Source organism: Zeugodacus cucurbitae, chromosome 3, assembly GCF_028554725.1.
Source record: "Zeugodacus cucurbitae isolate PBARC_wt_2022May chromosome 3, idZeuCucr1.2, whole genome shotgun sequence".
NCBI classification, from domain to species: domain Eukaryota; kingdom Metazoa; phylum Arthropoda; class Insecta; order Diptera; family Tephritidae; genus Zeugodacus; species Zeugodacus cucurbitae.
Window position 1 is genome coordinate 62,562,580 of NC_071668.1, and position 24,842 is coordinate 62,587,421.

At 31.9% G+C, this 24,842-nt stretch overlaps 1 protein-coding gene across 2 annotated transcripts in view; it reads left to right on the plus strand.

Annotated features, from left to right (window-relative positions):
* The window catches only part of LOC105219289 (limbic system-associated membrane protein), a 71,300-nt gene extending 47,008 nt beyond the window's left edge, over positions 1–24,292 (plus strand). Inside the window, exons 6-11 of one of the 2 annotated variants that reach the window (XM_054227324.1) lie at positions 5,418–5,546; positions 7,761–7,898; positions 13,472–13,624; positions 16,781–16,834; positions 19,939–20,037; positions 23,663–24,291. In XM_054227324.1, the coding sequence (XP_054083299.1) occupies positions 5,418–5,546; positions 7,761–7,898; positions 13,472–13,624; positions 16,781–16,834; positions 19,939–20,037; positions 23,663–23,817 (728 nt within the window). In that variant the 3' untranslated portion in view covers positions 23,818–24,291. Of the gene's footprint in view, positions 1–5,417; positions 5,547–7,760; positions 7,899–13,471; positions 13,625–16,780; positions 16,835–19,938; positions 20,038–23,662 lie in introns of both variants that reach the window. The other variant, XM_054227325.1, reaches the window with a different exon arrangement.
* Positions 24,293–24,842: the final 550 nt, after the last annotated feature.

Consider the following 24,842-nt stretch of genomic DNA (forward strand, 5'->3'; position numbering starts at 1 on the left):
ATTAAACTTGTTGTTGTTGTTTGGTGTTGTGGCTTACGCGATTTAGTTTGAAATTGGTGTTACAAAAAGTTTTTACAATATTTGAAATTTGGTTTGGTTCAAGCACGCGGCGCTTGTGCTGCAATGATTGGCCAATTGTGGGCGACGTCATTAAAAGTAAAATCAAACTTTTAGTGTTTCTATGGAAAATATGTCGGTTTTATTGAACTTGCTGGCAATTATAGTGAAAATTATACGTGAGTTTTTAGTTGAAATTATTTTAGTGTTTTGCAACTTTGTTTGGTGAAAGGATGTGTGGCTAAAAGCGAATATACACAAACAGAGTTTTTACGAATTTCAATTGTAGGATGACCTGATTTTTCGATTAAATACACTTAAGGGGCTATACCAGTGTGACATTTTCATAAAATCGATTTTATTATTTTTTGCTTATTCGACAGTATATACTTTCAAAAATACCCTGTGAAAGCGGTAAGGTCGTATCTTGAATAGTTTTTGAATGGCTGCGTTCTAAAGAGTGACCGCTTGCAGGCATAAGCATATATAGTCAAAACTTTAGACGCGTTTTTCTCGAAACGACTTGTCTCAAAACTGCTGACATCATAACTCAATGTAAAATTGACCGTTTGGCTTCAAATTTAAACTGAGTATTCTTGAATATATTTACTATACAATGACGTAAATCTTTTTAATTGGTTGAAAATTATCAATTTTGAAAACGAGATTTTTTAAAATTTTTTTTTTTCAGAACTACCATTTGGTCAATTTGAGATATTTTTCAAAAATCGTAGGTCATTGTTTAGGAAATATATTTAATTTTAATATCCTTTTTGAAGTTTTTTGTTTCAGCAACTCATTCGACCGGAATCATGTCAACAGTTAGGGAACTTTTTTTTGGCACCTATTATTTTTCAATATTTTTGTAAAAAAAAAAGTTAAATGTAGCTGAAATATACCTTATTATGTGCAACAAACTTCAAAACAAACGATTAAGTACATTCTTATAAAAAAAATCACGAAAATCGTCTAATTTTGCATAGATTACACTGGTATAACCCCATAAATAAAACACAGTAGATATGGAATATTAAAATATGATACCAAATGCATTCATTGTCATTAAAAGCGGCTGCTTTTGCCTGAAATCGGTACACGATTCTGGTAACTCTAAGGTTAAAAGGAAATATGCAAAACAGTAGTCCAAGTCCAAATCCTTCTTTAATCTAAGTACCTTTAAAATTTTCTAATGTCAGCTCCTTATGATAAGATTGATGATTAAACCATTCCTATGTCATTCGGATACACATAATCGAAAAAGACCGATTTTATTGCTTGGCTAAAGACGACCAATTCGACCCCTCAAAATTTATTTGGGGAACACTTTCTGTCGCATTTTAATTTTTTTATTCTCCGTCAGTATTTTTCTAATTTTATCTCCACTCGTCCTAAAAAAACTATTTAAATCCTAAATGGATCTAGTTCTAGTATTTCCGTTGTATCCACTATCATTAAATAATTATATTATATTGAATTGAACAACAAATAAAGTAGAAAAAGTCTTTTTCGCTACAGATCCTTCTTTATAACTCCTAAAATCCTATATATTTAACATTTATTTATTGCTACAACCTATAATTGTTCTTATTATAAGGTTTTAATTTCTCTTCGTGGGATTAATAGTTATCCACAGATTCCAGAATATATAAAAACCGGAGACTTAGTTCCTCCTTGTCAAATATTGCTATACTAACTATATGAGGTAGGCGAAAAGCTACCTGAAATGTAGCTTAGTAGGTTTTCTTAAATTAACTGTAAAAAAGTAGATTTCTTATATCTTAACCGAAAATTTTTAATATGTACGTCTGTCATATGAAATTCTCATTTTCTTGCTGTATTATTTCTATATACTATTTTTAAACTATAATAAGTATATACTACCGCATTCCCCGCTTAAGTGGCCCCTTTTAACATGCAAGACTTTTGACACAATTAAGCGGGAGAGGCACGTAAATGAATCCCGATTAAGTGCCTCGAGGTGCTTACCAAGCTTTTTCCAAATACTTCGACCTAATATTTTTTCTTTTAGAATGAAAATCACACTTATTTCTTATTAATAACAAAAATACATTTTAATAAAAATAAAAAAAATATTGAGGAACTATGTAGATGTTTTTTTTGTGGCTTAAATATTGCAGACATTTAAGCGGGAAAGGCACGTAAGCGGAGGCTCTTAATAGCGGAACTTTATATGCAAATTGAGAGAAAAAACAACGATGCCGCAAAATATGGTCACTTAAGCGGGAAAGGCACTTAAAAGGGGGGCACTTAAGCGTCGATCAATGTATATTATATTTTTAAAATTCGGTTTTTAGCCTTACCATTACTACTTTATTTATAAGACATGCATTGAGCGACGATTAAAACATAAGAAATGCTTTTGAAGTGCCTACACAATGAGCGGCCTCCGAACGGCGCCGCTCTGCTACTCAGGAATGAAACATGTTCTAATTTTTCGTTAATGTTAAATATAAATACGGTGCTTCTGCTCAATGTAGTATTCATTTTTATAACAACAAATCAAAAATTTTAACAAACATGGGACATTGGTACATTTTTATAGAAATGGACAAATTTGCCGTAATATTCAAGAATGGCAAATTCACCTGGGGGTCCGTAGAGAACCTTATCTTTTTAAAGAAAACGCAATTGAACTTTTTGTGTTATTTACAAAGTTATAATTTGTTTTTATTTATGATTTTTTTTTTATTTTATTATATACAACTTTTACGAAAGATCGTATACACCAATTGGCGAAGGAAAATATCGAAAAAGAGTATGGTCGTAGAACAGAGATGCTGCGTTAAGCATGCGCACATGTGTTTTTGGTCATGACTCGTAAAAGAATAAAAAACGAGGAAGTAGCGAATCGTATTGGCCGTCCCTTTTGTTAAAGTTGTTGGGCTATGATTTGTGGTGTAGTATCCTCGGGTGTGGTGAGTGTGGTAGTTGGGCCATGTGAGTGTTGTGTTGTGTTGAAGTGTTGTGTTTTTGTTTTATGCTGAAGGAGGTCGGTGCTCATTTTGACACAAATAATTGACATTCCCTCATCATTGAGTTCATTTTCAATAAATATTTTCATGTTAGGTTTTCGTCTAGAAAAAAAGGTGATATGTTATATAGTGATCATAGTGATCATTTATATGCACACGTAGAGATATTCCCTGATCGATTTAGTAAATTCTAGTCTTTAGCTGAAGTACTAATATTTAAACTGGAACATTATCCGATATAGCGTCTAAAATGCAGAATACCTCTTTAAGGTAAGAGAAAATGGAGAAAGGAATACTTTATCAAAGTACTCGGAGTCACAAATGTGAAAAGTAAGGGGAAAGTTTACACATTTTTCAAGATTATGATAACTCTGGTAAAAATTCTACAGTGGTATAAAGGAACTATCAAAAACATTTAAAAAAATTTAAATGATGAATGCGTATGAAAATGTCCAAAAGTTCATGGAAATGTGTACTATATGTATACCACTTGCTTACAATGGAATGGCATTGGACTAGTTGAACTAGATCTAAAGCATATTGTTCACTTTGAGTTATAGATGTAACAAAGGAGAAATTAGAGTTAAATAGAGAGAATTTGAACAAAGACAAATTTACTAAGCAAGCAACACAAATGTATTTCGAAAAAAATTTCAGAAATATGTACTATGGAATTGTTAATGAATGCTTGAAATTGTGAATTGTTTTATTTTGTAATATAATAATATGACTTTTTCTACATTTTTTATTTATTGTATTTTACTAAAATATATGCTTTTTGCAATTTTGTATTTTTATACAAATAAAAAATAAAGATTTAAATAAGAAATAAATATTTGTTTTATTTTGTAATATAATAATATGACTTTTTCTAAATTTTTTATTTATTGTATTTTACTAAAATATATGCTTTTTGCAATTTTGTATTTTTATACAAATAAAAAATAAAGATTTAAATAAGAAATAAATATTTTCAAATTGAAACTAAGATATTTAAAATATTATACCCATTTATTAAAAAAAAAATTTACTCTTAATATATTACCACTCACGCTTAAACAATTTTCAATAGAATAATGTTTATAATATTTGATGACACGTATTCCATAAGACCGATTAAAATTTCCATACGAATTTGTCTCATCCAAAGCACTCAAACATTTAACGCAAAGCTCTACAAAGTTCGTTGGCTTTAGACGCAATAAAACTGGTAGAATACAAAAACGACAACAAAATTGCAGTTTTAGTAAGCTAAATACCATATACTATATTAAGCATATATACGAGTATATATGAAGCACATTCAGTTGTGTGGCAGCTTGTTAGCAAGTCATAATCCACTCATTGCAGCCATTCAAATGGCTTTCAGTGGTTTTGTTTTGTATTTGAGTCGAGTATGTGGTATGCCTGCACACATGCTAATGCCAACTTACACACACACACACACACAGGCACTTGCATTTATTGTTTGGCTAAAACTATGCCAACTGTTATTATAGCCATTATGCACTTGTTGTTAAGTTTTCAGTTATCGTCCCCCTCCCACTTTGGCTATGCAGTAAAAAATAATATTTTCCAAATTCATTTGACAACAACAAACAGCATTGCTATTAAGTGGGTACTAACTAATATATCTACATATTGGTGTATGCAAGCGTATATGCTTCACTGCAATAAAGTACTCTAATGTCGTTTGGGTGCCCGTTTTTATTGTCAGCTGTAGAAGTTTCATAAAAAGCTTAACAACGTACATAGAAAAGGTCGACTTGCGGCATGTGAATTTTATGGCAACTTAACAGCTGACAACAGCAACCTAAATTTTAGACAATTTGGGTGGTTTATAATATTATATTTGCATATATAAATTTTTATTGGTTTTGCAATTTAGACATATAGTATAGTTGGTTGAAAAGGTGTGCCAATTATATTTATATTTATAAAAATTAAAATTTGGCTCAAAAATTAGTTTAATTTTTTTCATTTATTTGTATTTTTTATAAAAATTAACACGATTTATTTATACAAATGCTTATAGTAAAGATATTTTCTGCATGAATTGTTTGAGAATTGTATACAAAAAATTTCGCTAGATGTCGCTTTTGTAATTTTTTTTTTGGATATTTTCAGGATAAATACTTCCATATATGAATTTATTCAAAGTTTATGTTTTCTTCGAACATACAAATTTCCATGATACCCACACTACTTCATTAAAATTATATAGAGAAACATTTATTTGGTTATACGAAGTGATTCACATTTAAACTCATTGCAAACAGGCTTCGAAAAATCAATCTGTAACCCTTTTAATCTTCACATTGAAATTAATTCACTATTTTTTCCTAAAATATTATCTTTTCATTTTAGTATTGAGCGTTGAAGGTATCACTTTGGACTTACCACAAGTGAAACGTCAACATATGGGTGCGTACTTATGCATAGCATCGAATGGTGTGCCACCATCTGTGAGCAAACGCATAACATTGATAGTGCATTGTAAGTATGAATTACCAGCTAATATCTTATTTTAAATTATATTATTTGTTCCTTGAATAATTTGTTAAATACAGAAAAACGAACAGCGCTGCGTATGAGTGATTTTCAGTAAAAACGAAAATATAAAAATCCAAAATTGTCATATAAAGCTAAAACCAAATTTTCCAATAGATGTCTCTAGGGTCAAGCACTGATCGATTAAATCGTTTTATATCGATCTTGGACAACATTAACCCAACAAAATATTTGTAGGGATCTGTTCGCATACAAAACTTATTCTCAACTGAAAATGTCACATTTTTCGCCGAATTCTCGACATTTGCGGGAAATTTTGCTTTTATTTTTTAATTCCAAGAAACGTGCGGCTGATACTCATCGACATTTGTTATACAAAAAAAAAACCTTAAAGTTACAAAAACAAAAAACTACGGAAGCGAAGTTGTAGACCTAATAGTCAAATATAAAATATAATTCTCAAAAATTATTATGTATGATTTATTTCATACATTAATTATTATAAAATATATTATTAATATAAAAGTTATCAATAGGATGTCTAAAAATATTTTCTAGTTAAAGTGGTGATTCTAATTGGTTACTGTATTCACTAAAAATCATTGCTGAAATTGTTTATTATAAATTAAAAAATCTAAATAAATCATCATCATCACACTAAATTACTGTTATGTCTATGTCAATAACAACGAGTTTGCAAATATATATAATTTTCGTGGTATGTTTTTACACTAAACTGTACCTTAAATAAATATAAAAGAAGTATTGATTTTGAGAATGAAATATTTTCGATCTTTTGATAGAAATTTTTTAACAAAAATTTAATGAAACACAAAGCAGGATGCTGCTCTTTTTTTCACTTCACCATTAGTAATAGTTATTTCATTTCACAATTCAACAATATCATTTCAAGTAAAAAGTATTAAATAACATTGTATTTAAGAAAAAATCATACATTTTTAACTTTGTTGAGAAGTTACTCATACGCACCGGTGGCCAGAATCACTCATATGCAAATAGCCTTTAACTTGACGAAAATTTTGAAAATCAAAACAATGTGCTATTGTAAAAACTTATTATGGCTCCTAATTAATTTCGGAATAAATTATAATTTGTATGTTGAAGATAGATTTTTTTATAATTATTTATGGTGTACGTTAAATTATATTCTAGTTAACTGTTTCATATAATGAAATGACTAATTATTTAAAAATATAGTCAACATCAAAATTTTTTTTTTTTGCAAAGTTTGTCGGAAATCACCAGGCAGTAGAAAAGCCCCCTACCGAAAAGCTTATCGTTGCAAATATTTTGCCATGTTTTATTCTGATATATATGTTTGCCTTGGCAGATATTACAGTTATGTTATATTGGAGGTTGTAGCCGACTTCGTCCATTATCAAATTTGGATCAAAATGGTCGAAATTATTATTTACTATCAATACTATTAAAAGTACTATTTTTGAAGTGTTTCGTCAGCTTTAGTGGTTTGTCATAAATTTATATACAAAAAATTCGTTTGTACTGTGACTTCGCCAATTTACCTAGCAATTAGCCACAGATGCTCTTCCGTGCATTGATCAAATGTACCAAATTTTATAGCTTAATTTGAATTTTTGCAATAATCCTCTCGCTGTAGTCAGATTTTGACCATCCACAGTATCAACCTTCTCATAGTGTCAAGGATTAAGTGTGCCAAGTTCATATATAATATCCAAATCAAGTTATCGCTTGATCAACTGGTCAACTGAGCAGACGGATGGACATTGCAACTAATATTTCAAATATAAACTATCCTATCTCTGGATCAAACTTCAAATGTATGTGAAATTTCATTAAAATCGGTTCAGTGGTTTCGGCGTTAATCCCGGACAAACAGCGTGACATATGTAATTATATATATATAGATGGAACTACAAGATTTACTGGGGCCCTATTCTGTAACTCGATTCTAAAACGAATTTTCTCGAATTCCATTTTTTTTTAATTCCGTAATTCTATTTTCGCATTTTTAATCCAACTTTTGAATAGTGAATCCGACTTACGAATATTTACAATTATGCAATTCGAATTTAACTGTCAAATGTATTCGAGTTTCGTATAAAATATTCGATAGCTTATGAGTTGCAGAATGAAAATGTTTTGGAAAATAAAATAATTTAAAAAAGTATTATTCAATATTTTAAATATTTTTTCCAGTCCCGCCAATGATAACAGTGCAAAATCAACTAATCGGTGCAGTGGAAAATAAAAACGTAACTTTGGAATGCCAATCTGAAGCCTTTCCTAAGTCAATTAATTACTGGACGAGAGAGCGAGGAGACATTGTACCACCAGGTAGGAGTTGAAATAAGATTTTTTATTTTCACAGCACTAAAAAACAACGCACTTCTCGAAGAATGAGAATGTATATGAAATTTATATTTTATTTATGAAGGGCTAAAATTGAATGAAAATCAAATTTGGAAAAATTTTAAACGAAAATTTAGTGTCCATATAGAAAACAATTTTATTTTTCAGACATATCTTAATTAATTTATAGAACCACTGAATTTAACGACATAATTAAATTAAATTAAATTAAAATAATAAAAAGTATTCAATAAATTAATGAATATATTTTAATTAACCCATAAAAAGTTTTAATATTTGTACATTACAACTTCACCTAACTATCCACAATATTATCTCTTTAATTTCATATTTATACAATAGAATATTGTTTTTTGTTTTTCTGCCAGCCCTTTCACCATAAAAATGTTATGCTACCAATTAACTACGCCACAACTCAGTTACAAACTTAATTAAAATCATAAATGCATACATGCGCATATATGTAGGTTCAACAATTTCGGAAAATATGTGCCAGCAATGATTTAACTAATTAAAATCACTGTCCAGACAATGTGGCGAAAAGTTCATGCATAACTGCCAAGCCGCAAATGTCCACACGTTGACACCTCAACAAAACATGCAGGACACTCAAAAACACACACACATACACCCACTTAACTACATATCAACATATAGTGCGATCTATGCAACGAATAATTAAAATGGTTGACACAAAAAGAGTTACATATGAAATCACCAGCGCAACCGCATAACCTTAACAAAACCTCAGAAGGTTGTCACATTCCATAAAATGTACAATACACACGTGCATTTGTATTAGTAGATATGTGTTGGCAGCAATGCAGCAATAGTTCAGTATTTCATATGCATGAAAGCCACAACAGAAATTTTGGAATAGAATGAAATTTCCCCTGCTGGGAAATGTAAATGCGAGTCCACTATTTTGAATATTCTCAGAAACTACTTATGTTGACTAAAAATTGACAAATGTGATTTTCAGAAAATGGGCTTTCTGATAGATTTGAGGCATATATCTCAGAAACAATTAATGATCTATAATTTTCACTTAAAACATTTCGTTTTAACTTTTCGTGTTAGAGAACAATGGCTCCTCCTGGCTTGTAAAACTCACAGATAACACTCCTAGGTGTACCAAAAATGTAGTCCATGTGGTCCTACTCCCATTACAGCCAATATAATTTTTGCGCTCTCACGGTTGCCATATATATATATGATACCCATCATAACGTGTGACTTTTATACTAACAAATATGATTCAAATCGGTTCGTGTCGATGCTGCGTCCATTCCAATACACCGAATGTATTGATTATGTGAAATATACTCATAAAATGTGCGAATACAATTAAAAGAGCGTCAAAATCTCAGGAATATGTATAATATAATCTTCTTTATATTTAACTTAAATTTAAAGCAGAAATCTTGGCTAAGAAATCTTTAAAATACTATCGAAAGTTCTTTTGATTTAATTTAAAACATTGCTGCATTCTTTAAACAAGAAAAGTAAAATGTTGCCTACATTTAGGCTGAATTTGTATACCAGTGACAGTTAGGAAGTAAATATGAAAAATGTGAGTAATTCTGAAATTAATGTAATGAACATCGAGGTTCTTAAGAATTTCTGCTATACACATATAAATATATTAAAAATTTTGTCAAATTCTTTCAGATTTGTATAAACTGGCAACTAAACCTTCACTGAAGCAGGCAAAAAATTAATCTTGTCAGAATAAGAAAAATATTGTCCAAGTTATTCCAACAACTTTCTTTAATGGCTATCATATGCAGCGAGCTCATGAACAAAACGAATATTTAAATTTTGAATTATAAAAATTTATTAATACAATTTTCAATCGCGGCTTATGTTAAATAAACTAAAAAACCTGTTCCACAAGAAAATAGGAGTGTTCGATATATAGCAAATAAGATAATTTGAAAATTTTAAATTCTAATACTTTAACTTTACTGTAAAATAGCGTCGTTTTTTAAAAGAGTTCAATCCCTCCGGGGCATAGAGTCTATTAGATTCTGCAAACGCTTAAATGGTCGCCCTTCCCAAACCTCTTTCGTTACCAGCGATAAATCTCTCAAAATAGTTGGTTTCCGTTAAGCAACATTTTTTTTATATTAGTTCTTAGATTTTTAATGAAGATGAGGTTACGATACTGAATAATTCTCATAATAACCTCAACTATATTGACCCCTGACCACTTCTCTGCGCACTTGCTGGTATGTTTAGGGTTATTATCATGTTGGTGTACCTATAGCAATGGTATATTCCTTCTGGTAGCATTACCTATTCTGATATTTTGGAATAAGCCATTTGATCCATGATTCCTTCCATCAAAAGTACTTAGTACAGGTTTAATACACTATTTCTCGCCATTTATAGCCACTGGCTATGTATCATACTTTTTTGCAAATTTTATATATATATTTTTTAATAATTTAAAAATGTATACTATAATTTAAGGGGTAGTGACACGAAAAAATGAGAATTTTCAGAAATTTTTTGCTATTAAATCATGTTATTTACAAAAGAAATAATATGGAATTATTATAGAATGTTTTGACTTAAACTCACGAAAATTTGAAAAAAAAATGTATAATTTCCATAGTTATAGTTGTATGTGTTGACCCAGTTTCAAAAAAAGTCCTTTCGCTGACAATCATAAGTCCTTGGAGATTCATCTAAAATCAATCGTATAAAAATTAGTTTTATAAATAGATAATCTTGGGCCTGATCGATGCCTTTCTTTCAAAAATTAACAAAATGGCGGCCTCAGAAATTTTTTTATAGATTTTCGGGAAAAAATCTAGAGTTAATTGGTCTTAAAAAATCGAAATTAAAAAAAATCCTTCGATCAGGCCTGAGTTTATTATGTATTCTAAAAGCTGTATGAATTTCATTAAAATCTACTGAGCGGTTATCGAGTTACAGTTGTCACCAGTTCAAAAAACATAGTTTTGAGAAAAATGCATTTAAAGTTTCACACTAGAGTATTGGAGCGCACGAGCGCTCGTTGTTATTTGTCGAATAACTCGAAAAGTTATTATCGGATCAACTTCAAATTTTCAGAGAATATTTTGAAGATATTACACTTAACGAAAATGCAAAAAAAAATGATTTTTTGAAAATTCTGACTACCCCTAACACCTTAAGGTATTTGCTACTATTGGAACAAATTATTTTTCGATTTCTTGGATATCCTTATACGTTTTCCTCAAGCTTTTTAATTTTTTTTGATAACTTCCTGGTTATTTCTCTATATGGGAAAACACATTGATTCAATTACCCTTAATTAATTGGACTTGCTTCTAGTTTATGGAACTCTACTTACCTTTCCAATATTGATAATATTTTTAGGTTATAGTTTATTTTTTAATGGAAATGTCTAACACTCCTATTTTTTAGTGGAAATCAAAACCAAGTATTGCCGAGAACTTGCAAAGCTGAATTCAAATAACGGTAAACATATAAAAAATTTGTATTGGTATTATAAAGCCAGTTTCCCGTTATATATACCGTTTTTTATCTCATAATTTTCTTGTGATCCTAAAAAGTTCTGCAGCCAAATACATTTTTCATATTGGCATTCCTACTATTTTGTGGACAACTGTGCCAACAAATATGCTCATAATCTAAATTATTTTCTTCTCCCTCATTTTATAAATGCCCGAATGCAAGTGAGTTATTAAAGCTTAGAATAAATGCTTCTTAAAACCAAAAAAACTATAACCAATCAACTTCACTTCAAAAAATTTATTTTTCAAAATAATGCAATTATTCCAAAATTTTGTTTTCACTACAATACTAACCTTAAAAATTCGAGCATTTCAACAACTAATTGAAGTGTTGTCACAAATACTAGTTGACCATAGACAAAAAAAGTGTATCCCAGCATGAGCATCAAGTTAACTTTTTAATTAACTGATTTAACTCAAAACTTTTGCGAGACACTCAAGAACACACACAAACCGAAATGCAGCAAACTGGCCACATGACTACAGTTTATGAAACTCTCTTACGCTGGCTGCACTTCAGTGGCTGCACTAATGCGCCTCCTGTGCTGATGTACATATAAACTTATATGACTTGCTATGCTTTTGCTATATGTATATATATACTGTGTGTGTTACATATTTCACTGGTCTACGTTTTTGCATAATCACTGCTGTGGTGAGTTTTATGTTTTTTTGCCTGGATTTCTGTGGTTGCTTTGGTTGCTGCAAAAAAGGGCTGTACACTAATATTTATTTTCATACAAGTATGAGAATGCTGACACATAATTGCATACATTTAGGGGCTAATACATAGTAATACATGGAGTTTATTGCAAAAGTGAGTTAAGTTCAGTTTAAAGAATTTTCATTACTCCTTATTATTGAGATAATCAGAAATATTTATTGATATGTGAATATAGAATAATTATTTGAAATCCGGCATATACGAGTAATTAAATAACAATTTTATAGCCTTTTCACATAGGAGCTAATAAATTGATCAATTAACCGCCCTTTATTCAATTAAAACGCTGATTTAGATCGATTTACCTTACAAAATAAAAATCTAGTTTTTCTACAGTAATTTTTAATTCTATTTTAATCGACTTGAAAATGAAATGCAACTCTGAGACAAAGACCGTATTTGCAATTATATATACATTTTTTATTTGCGAGTTGTTGTTCACTATACATGACGATAAATGTCGCTGCTAGAAATAAGTAATAAAATAGCAATCAGCTGATGAAACTTACCAACTTCTTCCGAAGAGCAAAAACAAAAATGTATAACAGCTGATCGATTATCGAAGGGCAAAAACTGGTCTCTCAATTAAAATTTTAATTGATCAATTAATTTGGCTGTGTGAAATGGCTATTAAGCAATTTACAATAGACATATTTACTAAATAAATCCAGTTAACTAAAATTAATATGAATCAGTGTTTTAAACTCAATAACAATTTTTTTTTTATTTTTTTGGTAACCGAATTCATCAAGTTTTTGCAATCAGTACACCTAATTCATAATTCCTAAGGTTCTCAATGAGTTTAACAAACTTATTCTCTAGCTCAATCTAGAGTTAGTTTATTTTTAATGTAAACACTCATGTACATTTGACCATGTATCAACACTCATGTATATCTATGTAAGCGAAGCGAAGCAAGCAAGGCAATAGCGCTGGAAAAAGCTCTGCTTAAATGCTAATAATTTAATTTGCATTTTTGTAGCGACTTTTAATTGGTGCTAATGTCCTTACATGCAAATGTAAGCAGACTTATAGACAACAACAATGGAAAACTTACTTATGTAAATATATGTATATGTTGTGGTTGAGTAGGTATATATTTACGTATTATGTGTATACAGAATTTTGATTTTTAACTTCTGACTAATGAATATGAACCGTAGTATGAAAGTTTGGCTTTATTTTAGTTTTTTTATGCTCGTTTAGATTATACGTAAATAATTATTTAAAAAATTTTATATTCAAAACTAATTTCTACTTTTTATTTTTTAATCTTTTCATTGCAGGTGTCAAATACACATCGGGTGTAACGGAAATTGGCGAATATCGTAATGCAATGCAATTACATATAAGTGATTTGACGCAAGCAGAATTCGGCGCTTATCGATGTGTGGCGAAGAATTCACTCGGCGACACCGACGGCACCATAAAGCTATATCGTAAGTTAATAACCCTTATTAGATATAAGCTTACTATTTTTATCCTAAAAGTTAAAAAATACTACAACTTTGCTTCTGCCGTTTTCCAATAAATGTCTCTAGGATCAAGCACTGGTCGATTAAATCGTTTTATATCGATCTTGGACATTTGTGTCAACATTAACCCAACAAAATATTTGTAGAGATCTGTTTGCATCCCAAACTTATTCTCAACTGAAAATGTTACTTTTTGAGCAGAATTCTCTACATTTGCACGGTATACGCATGCTGTCAGAAATAATGGTCAAAAGTAGTAGCTAGCAACGGCCAATATTTTGAATAACATTTTGTAATCGTTTTTATACAAAAAAAGCTAAACTTAAACGGAAGAAAAGTTATAGACCTAATACTATAATTTGTCACCTTCTAAAATATGTTTTTCACCTTTTGAGTTGAGTATTTGTTTAAGTTCAAGTTAGTAAAATGATATTACTGTAGAGATTAACATTTTTCCAATTTAAGTTAATATATTTGCTTAATTCAAGGTTTTTATGTATGATTCGAAATTCTTTTCCTTATGCGGTAGATGAAAACCCTATAATAAATTTCCGTATCTAGTGAAGATCAAAGTTCAACCTTATCATCCATTGTTTAATCCATGAGAATACATATGATCAGCCACAGCAAAAATGCTAAGTGCTTAAATTACAATTAATAAATAAATATAAGAAGCCTCCGATGGAGTAAGAGTGGCAGGATATCTCATATAAATTAGTTAGTGCTGCTCGTTACACACCTTCGAAATATATTGTTCATTGAAATAATATCAAACTTCATTCATGCAATTTAGTACTTGCCTTTAATGACTTAAAAAACGGTTAATCAATGAATTTTAAGCTCACGCGACCTCAGAACTTTCGTAAATATTTATGAACGATATATCTAGCACATTTTTTTGATATCTTCCGCATCGCGTTCATATCGCTGAAGAGCTTCCACAGCTCACCATTTCACATACTGCTTCCCCATACGTAGGGGGCCAATAAGCCTTCCAAGAACTGGTCTCTCGAACACTCAGGCGCACAAATGTTTATTTTGCCGAATAGTGTCATGAGTTTGGTTTTGTAAGAGAATACTCTTCTTTTTAACCCGTTGACAAGATAATTATCCAATTGTTTTGTGGCTGTCGTTATTATTAGTATTTATACTGAATCTTAGATACACTCACCAAGGAATAGCCATTGACATGGCTGTAAGTGTAATTCAACCATTGCTCAGTGGTTCGGCTTGTATGAAGGCGCTGCCATAAATACTTTCCGTTCAGATATCGCTATGAAATTTTCACCAAAAATCAAAAAAAAATATTTTAAATATGTAGTAAAAAAATTTGCCACATCGGACTACTAGATACTCACATAGTACAGTAATTGCTCTTATATGGCGTATGATGCGCAAAAATTCTTCTCATGGTCATGGTCGGAGCTTCAAAATTTTCAATAAGGATGATTTATCGTTAAAGTTCACCCCAAGCTCTACCTAAAATAATATCATATCAAAAAATCATGTAGGAAAAAATAAACATAATATATTAAATTTTACACAGCCGTTATAATTATAACAAAAACTTATAATGTCTCCTCCAGTAAGCCGTACACAGATTGAAATAACGTTGACTTATATTTCTTTCCAAGCTTTATTTGCCAAGTTAAATGGGTCCGCGCGTAAAAGAAGTGAATTTAGAAAGCACTTAGTAGATTCTATTGGCTCTCAACATCAGGAAACACCTAAAGAACAAAAATTATTTATATGTCTGAGCATGAGGGTCATATTCGGAAGAATACAGCAGCCACGAAAATAATACGAAGCAGATTAATTTTTTTTCATTGTTTTGAATAAGCGCAAAATGATAAGTTCTGAGCTCGGAGGGCTCTTACTTGAGACGGTTATTTCAAATATCCAAATATTGCGAATGGTATGTCACATTCACTTGATCCTTTATGTATATTATCAACCGAAGTTGATTTTGTCTTGTTAGACATTTTGATATTATTGACCCACGGCAACTTCATAATACCTCCCTCGAGAAGCCCCCCTCCTTATTTGCGAAGAATTCGGACAGCCACTTTTCACAAACCTCTTTTGAGTTCAACTTTACACCACCAGGGGCGTTCACCATGAACAGGAACAGGTGGTAATCACTTGGCGCTATATGGTGGATACGATAAAACCTCCCATCCGATCTCCCATAGCTTCTGACAAGTCATCAACGAAGAGTGTGGTCTGACGTTGCCCTGGTGGAACACTACACCCATCCTGTTGGGCAATACTGGACGCTTCTGGCTGTCCAGTTGTTCGCAGTAGATGGTAGAATTAAGAGTCTGGCCATATGGGACCAGCTCATAGTGGATGATTCCCTTCCAATCCCACTAAACACATAGCAAAACCTTCCTGGCCGTCAATCCCGGCTTAGCCACTGTTTGAGACGATTCACCGACCTTCGACCACGACCGTTTTTGCTTGATATTGTCGTAAAAATTCAAAAGACGAAAAGGCGGAAGTGAGGTATTTGCCAACCTAATATTATAAAGCGGAATGTGCTGTTAATCCTTCTTAAAAATTTGAAAGCTTAAAGCGTTATGAAATATGATATAAATATGTATGTATAAACTTTTTAAAAAGCACAAAAAAAAACAAAAAACGAAACACATTTGTATTCAAGATCAAATCAGCTTAAAAATAATCCGCGCGATTGCGGCAATGAATGCGACCCCTAAACTGAATAGCGCGACTAGCTTGGCGCATTTCTTTTAGTGAATTAACTATGGCAGAAATATTTAACCGCTTCGCTGGCGTCTGCTACGGACGCAGACACCTGCACTTGTACGTAATTGAATTTAAATATTTTCAAACCCGCCTGCATGTATTCACGGCAGCGGGGCGGTGCGGGGGATGCACTGCATTTTAATGAACTTCATTCATACCCGCATTTCGCGCTCTAGAATGCGCCAAAAGAATGACTGGCGTAATGTTTTTGCGAAATTTTTAATTTTTCACATTTTTTTTCGCTTTTCATTTGCATAATTTCTATGATTTGTTGTTGGCGTCAGCGTACAACTGCCGTGATTTTTTCGACTAATCCATAAAAAACTGTTCCATTCTTCGCAATTATTTTCGCAGGAATACCACCGAATGCTGTGAATTATGTGGAGAACTCCGAAGGACGTTACAAAGGTGAGTGTCAGCGCTGACCACAGCGCCTGTCAATAGTGAGTTCTTTATGCGCTTTCGGTTTAAATGTGTGTCTATCAAGATTAACTTGCGTGTATGTATATGAGTGCGGCAAGACTATGCAAATGCAAATCGACGTAGTTTCATGTCTATTCCGCGTTCTAGACACCATTCAACGCCAACGCTGAGGCAGGCAGTAATAGCCACTCGGCATAATTTTTCAAAATTTTTTTTCTCACATATATATCTTTATGAATATGTATGTGGCATAAGCACCATAACTAAAGGTTGGTGTACTTTCAGAGCTGCAGCGGTAGCAATGCCTCTACGTGCTGACTAGACACCCCTTACGTGCGCGTCGGCTTTTGTGACATGCCACAATCATATATTTGTTCATAAATTTGTATGTTTGTATGAGAGCATAGATTTTTTTCATTGCTTTAAAAAGTGCGAGGCAAATAAATTATTTATTTTCGGTTTCAAACAAATCCTCAGGCGGACGAATTTAATCGCCGGCAGGCAGGCGTTCAGGCAAACGACGACAGTGTACTCAGTGTTGAGTAACTATAGTGAGTGCGACGAAAGGTGAAGCTAAAATGAATCATAGTTCGGCAGTTGTTCACAGTGTGTCTCAAAGAAAGTTATTCTCTTGTCTAAATTTAGAAGTAATAATAGTAGTTAGCTAGAAGCTTATGTGTTACCGAACATTTTATACCATGTCATACTATATCCAATACTATATTTCAATAATATCTCACATATTAACCGATATATACGTTATAAAGCCCACCGGATGTCTGATAATCCAAAAGTATTTGGGGTGTTGAGGAAGTTATGCTCCGATTTTACCCAGTTTTGACACAGATACAAATTATTATATTCCCTCTAGAGATCTTTTAAATATCTGAGAGATTTGCAGTTATTTTTGGTAAAAAATTATCTATTAGCACTGTGGCCTTCATGTACGATATACGGGGCCTTGAAAAGTTATAGTCTGATTTCGACAATTTTTAACACACCTCAAATGAAGTGCTGAACCACAAGCTTGGATTCCGGTATGTTCGTAGGTTATTGAATTATCTATTGTAAAGTGAAAGAATCAGATTGAGTTCAAAATTTTGTTAAATGGGAAGTAGGTTGTTAGCTGATTTTATACGTTCATTAGTACAAGTTCAAGAAAATATTATGTACAACATTTCATTGAAATCAGTCTAATAGTTCCTGAGATATGATTTTTGAAAGTGGGCGAAGTTTGCCCATTGCTAAATGTCTTCATGCCTCGAACCACTAAAAATACATGACATACAATAGATACTCCATTAAGCATCAGTTTAGGAAAAAAAATTTGGTATGAGTAATCAATGATATTTGAGCATGTGCTAAGAATAATATAACGCTAAACTCATCATCTCAGCGAATGTCTTGCCTTCAGTTCATTGAGATAAAAATATCAAAGCTCCCAACGTTCCAACCAATGCAAGTTTTGAAAAAATCTGACACAATTAATTTAATAAGTCAGTGGTGTTAAACATATATTTAGTCTTTGAAAATATTATTTGACAAGTCACTAAATTATATCAAGAATAGCAGCGATATAATAATGTCTTAATAACATAAAGGATAATTTTTATTTGAGTAAAATAAGAATGCCAATATACCATAGAGTACATATAAGATTACAGATCATTGAGAAATTTAGATTTCAGTCTGAAAAACCAGAAAACTCAAAATGTTCGCAATAAGATTGAATTCGATACTAATTTGCACTAAATCTATTCATTGCATCATTCCCTATTCTATGTATAGAAATAAACTGGTAAAGGTTACTGAATCAAGGCAATTAAGCTTTGAAAAATAATTGACGAACTGCAATACTTACACCAAAAGTACTCGTTCGATGTGCTAAATATTTAGTATACAGACCTTGAGAGAATGCAAATGATTCAAAAATAAGAAAGATTGGGGCATTCGTGAGATAACTTATTCCCATATGTTCTATAGACCAGTCCATGATGAATACCTAACAAGGTGAAATAATCAACTTTATTTGCATAATAGCCTTTTCGCACAGGATGTAATTGATCAATTAACCGACCTTTGCTCGATTAAAACGCTGATTTAGGTCGATTTGCAATACAAAATAAAAATCTAATTTTTCTACATTAATTTTTAATCGAATTATGATCGAGTTGAAGATGCAATGCAACTCTGCGGCTTGTTATTCACGCTACACAACGGTAGATGTCGCTGCAGGACATAAATAAGAAAATAGCAATTGGCTGATGATTTCTACCATCTTCTTATGAAAAGCAAAAACAAAAATGTATAACAGCTGATCGATTATCTCAATTAAAATTTTAATTGATCAATTAATTTGGCTTTGCGAAAAAAACTATTAATTTTCTTTGGGTTCATCAAATCAAAACAAGTACAAGAGTGTCTGAATTTCTTGACCGATTATTGATAAGCCAGCAAAAGGAAAAATAATTTCCTCTAAATCCTAAACGATAATATAAATAATTTTGGTTATAGTAGTGACAATTGAAAATTAAATATGAAATTTATATGCACAAGAGCATCCACATTCCTCACAGTTCTTGAAAATATTATCTAAATATAGAATATACTCGAGCTTAACACCTAGAAACGGACTGTAATTCTCAGCACTTCTATTTAATATTTCAATTTCAAGGTGTTTTGATCACCATATCATTTATCTAAGGCTCATCCGTTCTTCTGTATGGACTTTTTTTTCAATAGCATAATTACTTAACACAGAAAAATAAAGGATTTAAAAAAAATAAGAAATATAGTTTCTTCCTTAACCTAATTGTCTCTTATAATAGTTTTTAAATATGAAAGAAAAGTTTTAAGTTCACTACTCAGTGATTCCTCGATGCAAGCATACAAATCCTACGTACAACACGGCTAATCCCACTGTGCGCCCGTACTACTCGTCTTACTTTGCATACACAATCTGAAATGTATAATTTACGCTTTGAAAGCATTTCTTACTCAACCGAAAGTGCAATTTATTTAGCTATTTTTCACTCAACTACATTTCCACTTTCTTTAACGCTTGCGCCACAATTCCGCACGGCATTTAGGCAGCAACAAAAAACGCATCAAGAGCTCGGAACTCTATCACCAGTCGAAGGTGACCGATGGCAGTAGCATGGACATGGAGAATCCCGGCAAACGAAAAGGTGAGCAGATTAAGATTATTTACTTACTTATACACTTACTTACTTTAACCTGAACTTTGCAAATACGAACGGCTAAACTTTTCGCTTACTTTGCGGCGTTGTATTTGTGAAGGGTGTAAATATAATAGCGAGATTTGTGCCTTTTTTCCGTTTTCCTGTGGAAGTGTTATTAGTTATTCCAAAAATTATCGGCCACTTGAGACTGTAAGGATATGAAATGTGTATATATACACACACTTACACAGAACAAATATCAGGTCACTGCAGGAAATAGAAATCTGTTATTTTCTCAAACATAAGCCGTGCAAGGTTTTTTACCCTCCACCATATTGTTTGACTAAGCGAGAAAGAAAGAAAAACGAAGTACTTCTACAAATAAAAAAAAAACGCTAGTACAAATAATGCCACCAGGTTGCGGCACTTGAAGTACCGTTTGTTTGGCTTTTCTACCGCAAACTTCCTAATTGTATATCAATAAATGTTCACTTCTTTTTCATTCTTCTTTCACAATGTTTGTCCTTTACGCCTACCAAACCAAATTTTTATGACCATTTAATGATTTGTAAATAATCTGCAATGATTTTTTTTGATGAGTCAATTTAATGCCCATTTGGGGTATTGCTGGTTAGGTAATATAATGATAATGATCGACGAAAAGTTTTTTTTTTTTCATTTTTTATAGACTTGTTTGTTGAGGAATGAAATGTATTGTGCAACCTTCGGAATATATATAAAAGTATGAATGTAGCAGAATTTCATGGTGTTTTTAATCTTTTTCTATATTTGAGGACTCAGCAGACATTGACTTGTTGATATAAAAATTATTGGATATCTTCAAAGCTTCTTTGCTTTATTAAACTATCTGAGAAGTATCATTACCTTTCTTCATTTGCCTTCGATTTGTAGTCCCATACCAAATTTTTATCATGATTTACTCGACTGGCCTAAACATAAATAAGCAATTTCATCGATACTTCCAAATACCTACTTTCTTCAAAATCATTGTATCAGTATTGTGAGACCTTTATATTTCGATATCTCGTTTCATCGTCAAACCATTTGGTGCTTTCAATGAAACTACTTATTTCCGTAACATTTTTTGTGGACATCCATTCGAGATTTGGTGCTTGATGGATCGCATGAGTTCTATGTCTGGTATTAGATAGGGCTGGGCAGTCGCATAGAAAGTGGAAAAGCATTTCCTTATTCCGTTCTAATTTGCATGAACGACAAATATCGTTCAGAGCATGTTCTCCGAATGGCCAATGCCCCGTTATGATAGCCGTAAGTCTATATATACTTTTTCTGGATCTATTTAATAGCTCCTTGGTTCTTGCTCTATCATATTTAGGCAAATTTTGTTTTGTTATTTGGTATTTGGTTGTTGATCTCAATATCTCTTTCGCAATCTGTTCATACTATGTGTGAAGATCTCGCTTGATATTCGCTGACGGGAATGGTATTTGCTCCGCTTCGGATTCTTCCTGAGAAGCTCCTATCTTTGCCAACTCGTCTGCCTTTTCATTTCCGAAAATGTTACTGTGGCCAGGAACCCATATTATGGACAGATGAAGTTTTACTGTCAGAGAGCTCATAGCCTTCCTGCAGTTGCTGACTGCTCTTGTACTTCCGATTGGAAGAGCCTGGATGAGTTCGGTAGATGGCAAGAGAGTGAGATGTCAAGATCATTGGAGTATACCCCCGTTCCTACATCGCAATCCATTTTAGATATATTGAGATGGTATTCTCTTCCTCAAGTACTCCTCTTCTACATTCCCGTCTGGAGGGTATCCTCACCTGTAAGAGGCTATTGTAGTCCAACTTTGGGATAATATAGTCTAGTTTAATTTGTAATGAAGTGAGCTGGTTCAGGATTTCGCTGTGTCCATAACTTTTGCAATTCCATCCACTGCTATCGCTGCTATCTGATGCAATTTTGAAAAGAAGAATCTGATTTAGGCTTACCAACATTTGGAGAAGTATTCAGCGATTTCACTCACTTTCGCTACCCAGCTACATTGTATTTGTAACAGATATATAATACATAAGTCCCACCGAACTTGAAAATCTTTGTATTAGGCATATGGGAGCTAGAGGAAATAATTGTCCGATTTTACCCATTTTTGGCACAAAAGCGCATTGTTAGAAAATATTCCCTAAGAATTTCTTTAAAATATCTGAGAGTTTTACATTTTTCTCGGTAAGAAATTCTTCATTGACGCTGAAGTCTTCATGTTCGATATCTAGGGCCTTGAAAAGTTATAACTCGATTTCGGCGAATTTAAACGGGAGTCAATAGATTATGCAGTATTTGTTCAAAATTTTGTTCCGAATTCGATGGTTAATTTATATATTGGAAAGTAGTTAGTTATTAGATTAAATTCAAAATTGAGTTACATGAGAAGTAAGCGATTTCCCCAATTTTTCATGGGTAATAAAAGGGTGTCAAGAAAATATCATGACCCGTTCGAGTACGATAGTAGTAGACGTCATGCCCAATTTACATTATTTATAATTATCTAAGTGCCGCTTTTCTCTGCCATTTCTTCTATAATATTTGATATTTCTGTTTAGTGAGTTAACGCACTTTTAGTAGTGTTCAACATAACCTTTGTGTAGCGAGGGGTGGCCGAAGTTATTATCCAATTTCATATTGTGTAATTGGATACTAAAGGAAAATGTGTCCAGTAATTTTGGTATATATAGCTTAAGTAGTTTGGGAGATAAATAATTTTCTTCGCTTTATTCCTGTCTTAGTTATAGCACTTTATAGCTTTTCCGTTAACGTCATTTTGTGGGCGTGGCAATAATCCGATTTAGCATCTGCAATTTCATCCTTCTCATGGTGCCAAGGAATATGTGTACTAAGTTTCATTAAGGTATCTCAAGTTTTACTCCAGTTATTGCACAGCTGGACAGACGAAGAGGTTTAGTTATGAAGACACACATTCTTAAATAATCTAAATTGAACGAATTCCGATTTCCAAATATCACAGCAGCTGTGAAAAACTTCTCAGTAGTTGCCTTGGTCTCAACCAACTAGAACATGGAGAAGTTAAACTCTCTTTGTGATCGAATTATCACTCAAATTGCCTGTTTCATATAAAATATATTTATTTAATTTATGAATTGTCAATATATTTACTTCAACTATATGATGTTTTCAAAACTGAAAAGATTGTTTTGCAAGCTTTGGTATTAACTTCATGGTATTAACCCCAGCGAGAATATAGTAGTTTTCAAATTTCCAAATTGTTCTTACTGTTTTGATTTCAATCTTCAAATACAAAAGTTTTTTTACTATCTAGTTCATTCCAAAAAAGTATATATATATATAGCACTAACGATAGATTGACTATTAAAAGTTTAACCTTCTTTATATACCCATATTGTTAAGTACTAGTTTTCAAAAATAATTATCTTTTCGTTAAAATGAGTAACGAACTTTAAATATATTTTCAATACGGGGTCATTCAACTTCGCAAATCTCAAAGATATAGATTAAACATATGAGTATTCTTAGACATATCACCAAACTATCACGTTTATACTACTTTGAAATCTCAAGCTTATTTTACCTAATATTTTTACAACCTCTGACTCTCCCTCTTTTCTCTCTCCACAGACATGATGCTTGGCAACGAATTGGAGGATGGTTACTACGACTCAGCTGCTGCCACTGTAACGCATTGTCAACAACATAAATTGACAGTGACAACAGTGCTGGTGTTCACAATGTTGTTACTGTTCAGAAAAGTTGCGGCAGTGATTGACGTCTGACAGTTGCTGAGCGCAGAGCTGCTGATACACTGATGACACTGTGGTTGCGGTGGCGTATGAGTAACTGTTAATGCTAAAGAGATTTACTGTTGGTTGGTTATGATTTATGTGTGCTTGCATGTAAATATTACTGCAATGAATTTTTGCAAGTGTGTGAGTTTCAAGTATTAAGCGGTTGGCGCTTACATGAGTTAAAATTGTAGAGCATACTATAAAGGGTTTAGCAATGGTAAGCAAGTGTAAATATAACGAATGATTTTTTGGTTTTATTGGTGGCTTATTGAAAGTAAAAAGTATGAAACTTATAAAAATATGGAGGAATTAGAAATTAAAGAAGCAAATAGCATAAACAAAAATAAAAAAAAACATAAAATGGCAAAATGGTTGATATTATTTAATTTATTAAGAATAATTAATTTTATTAACCCATAATTCCGTGTAGATAAGTATTAAAATAAGATAAGTGTAAAGTTAAAGTTACTTTTAAGGTAAATATATAAAAAAATGCTTCCTTATACATAACATATATATATATATATATATATATATATATATATATATACTATGAGTTGGTTTCTATTTAATTTGTTTCTTTAGAAATCCATACCTGTATATATATACTACATTTTCCCTGATTTCTGTTCTGAATATTGCTGATATAACTTTCCTAATCCTAAGACGAAAATCAATTTCTGTTGCTCTAACTGGGTGTTCTTGGACAGGTTTCAATGCATTAGCTCAATTTCTAGAAAGATACTAGTAGTACTTGAAAATCTAAAAATTGATAGAGATAAGTTTTAATTGGAGTATATCTTTTAGTTCTTATGGAACTATTTTCTTTTTGAAATTTAAAAAATAAAATACATAATTAAATCGTTTAAAAGTGACTAATCTTGTAGCACCAACCCGGATAGTTCAGAGCTATCACTTCATATGACTTACAGCCTTTTCGCAGAGGCAAATTAATTGATTAATTAGAATTTTAATTGAGAGACCAGTTTTTGCCCTTCACACTGTCGGCTACT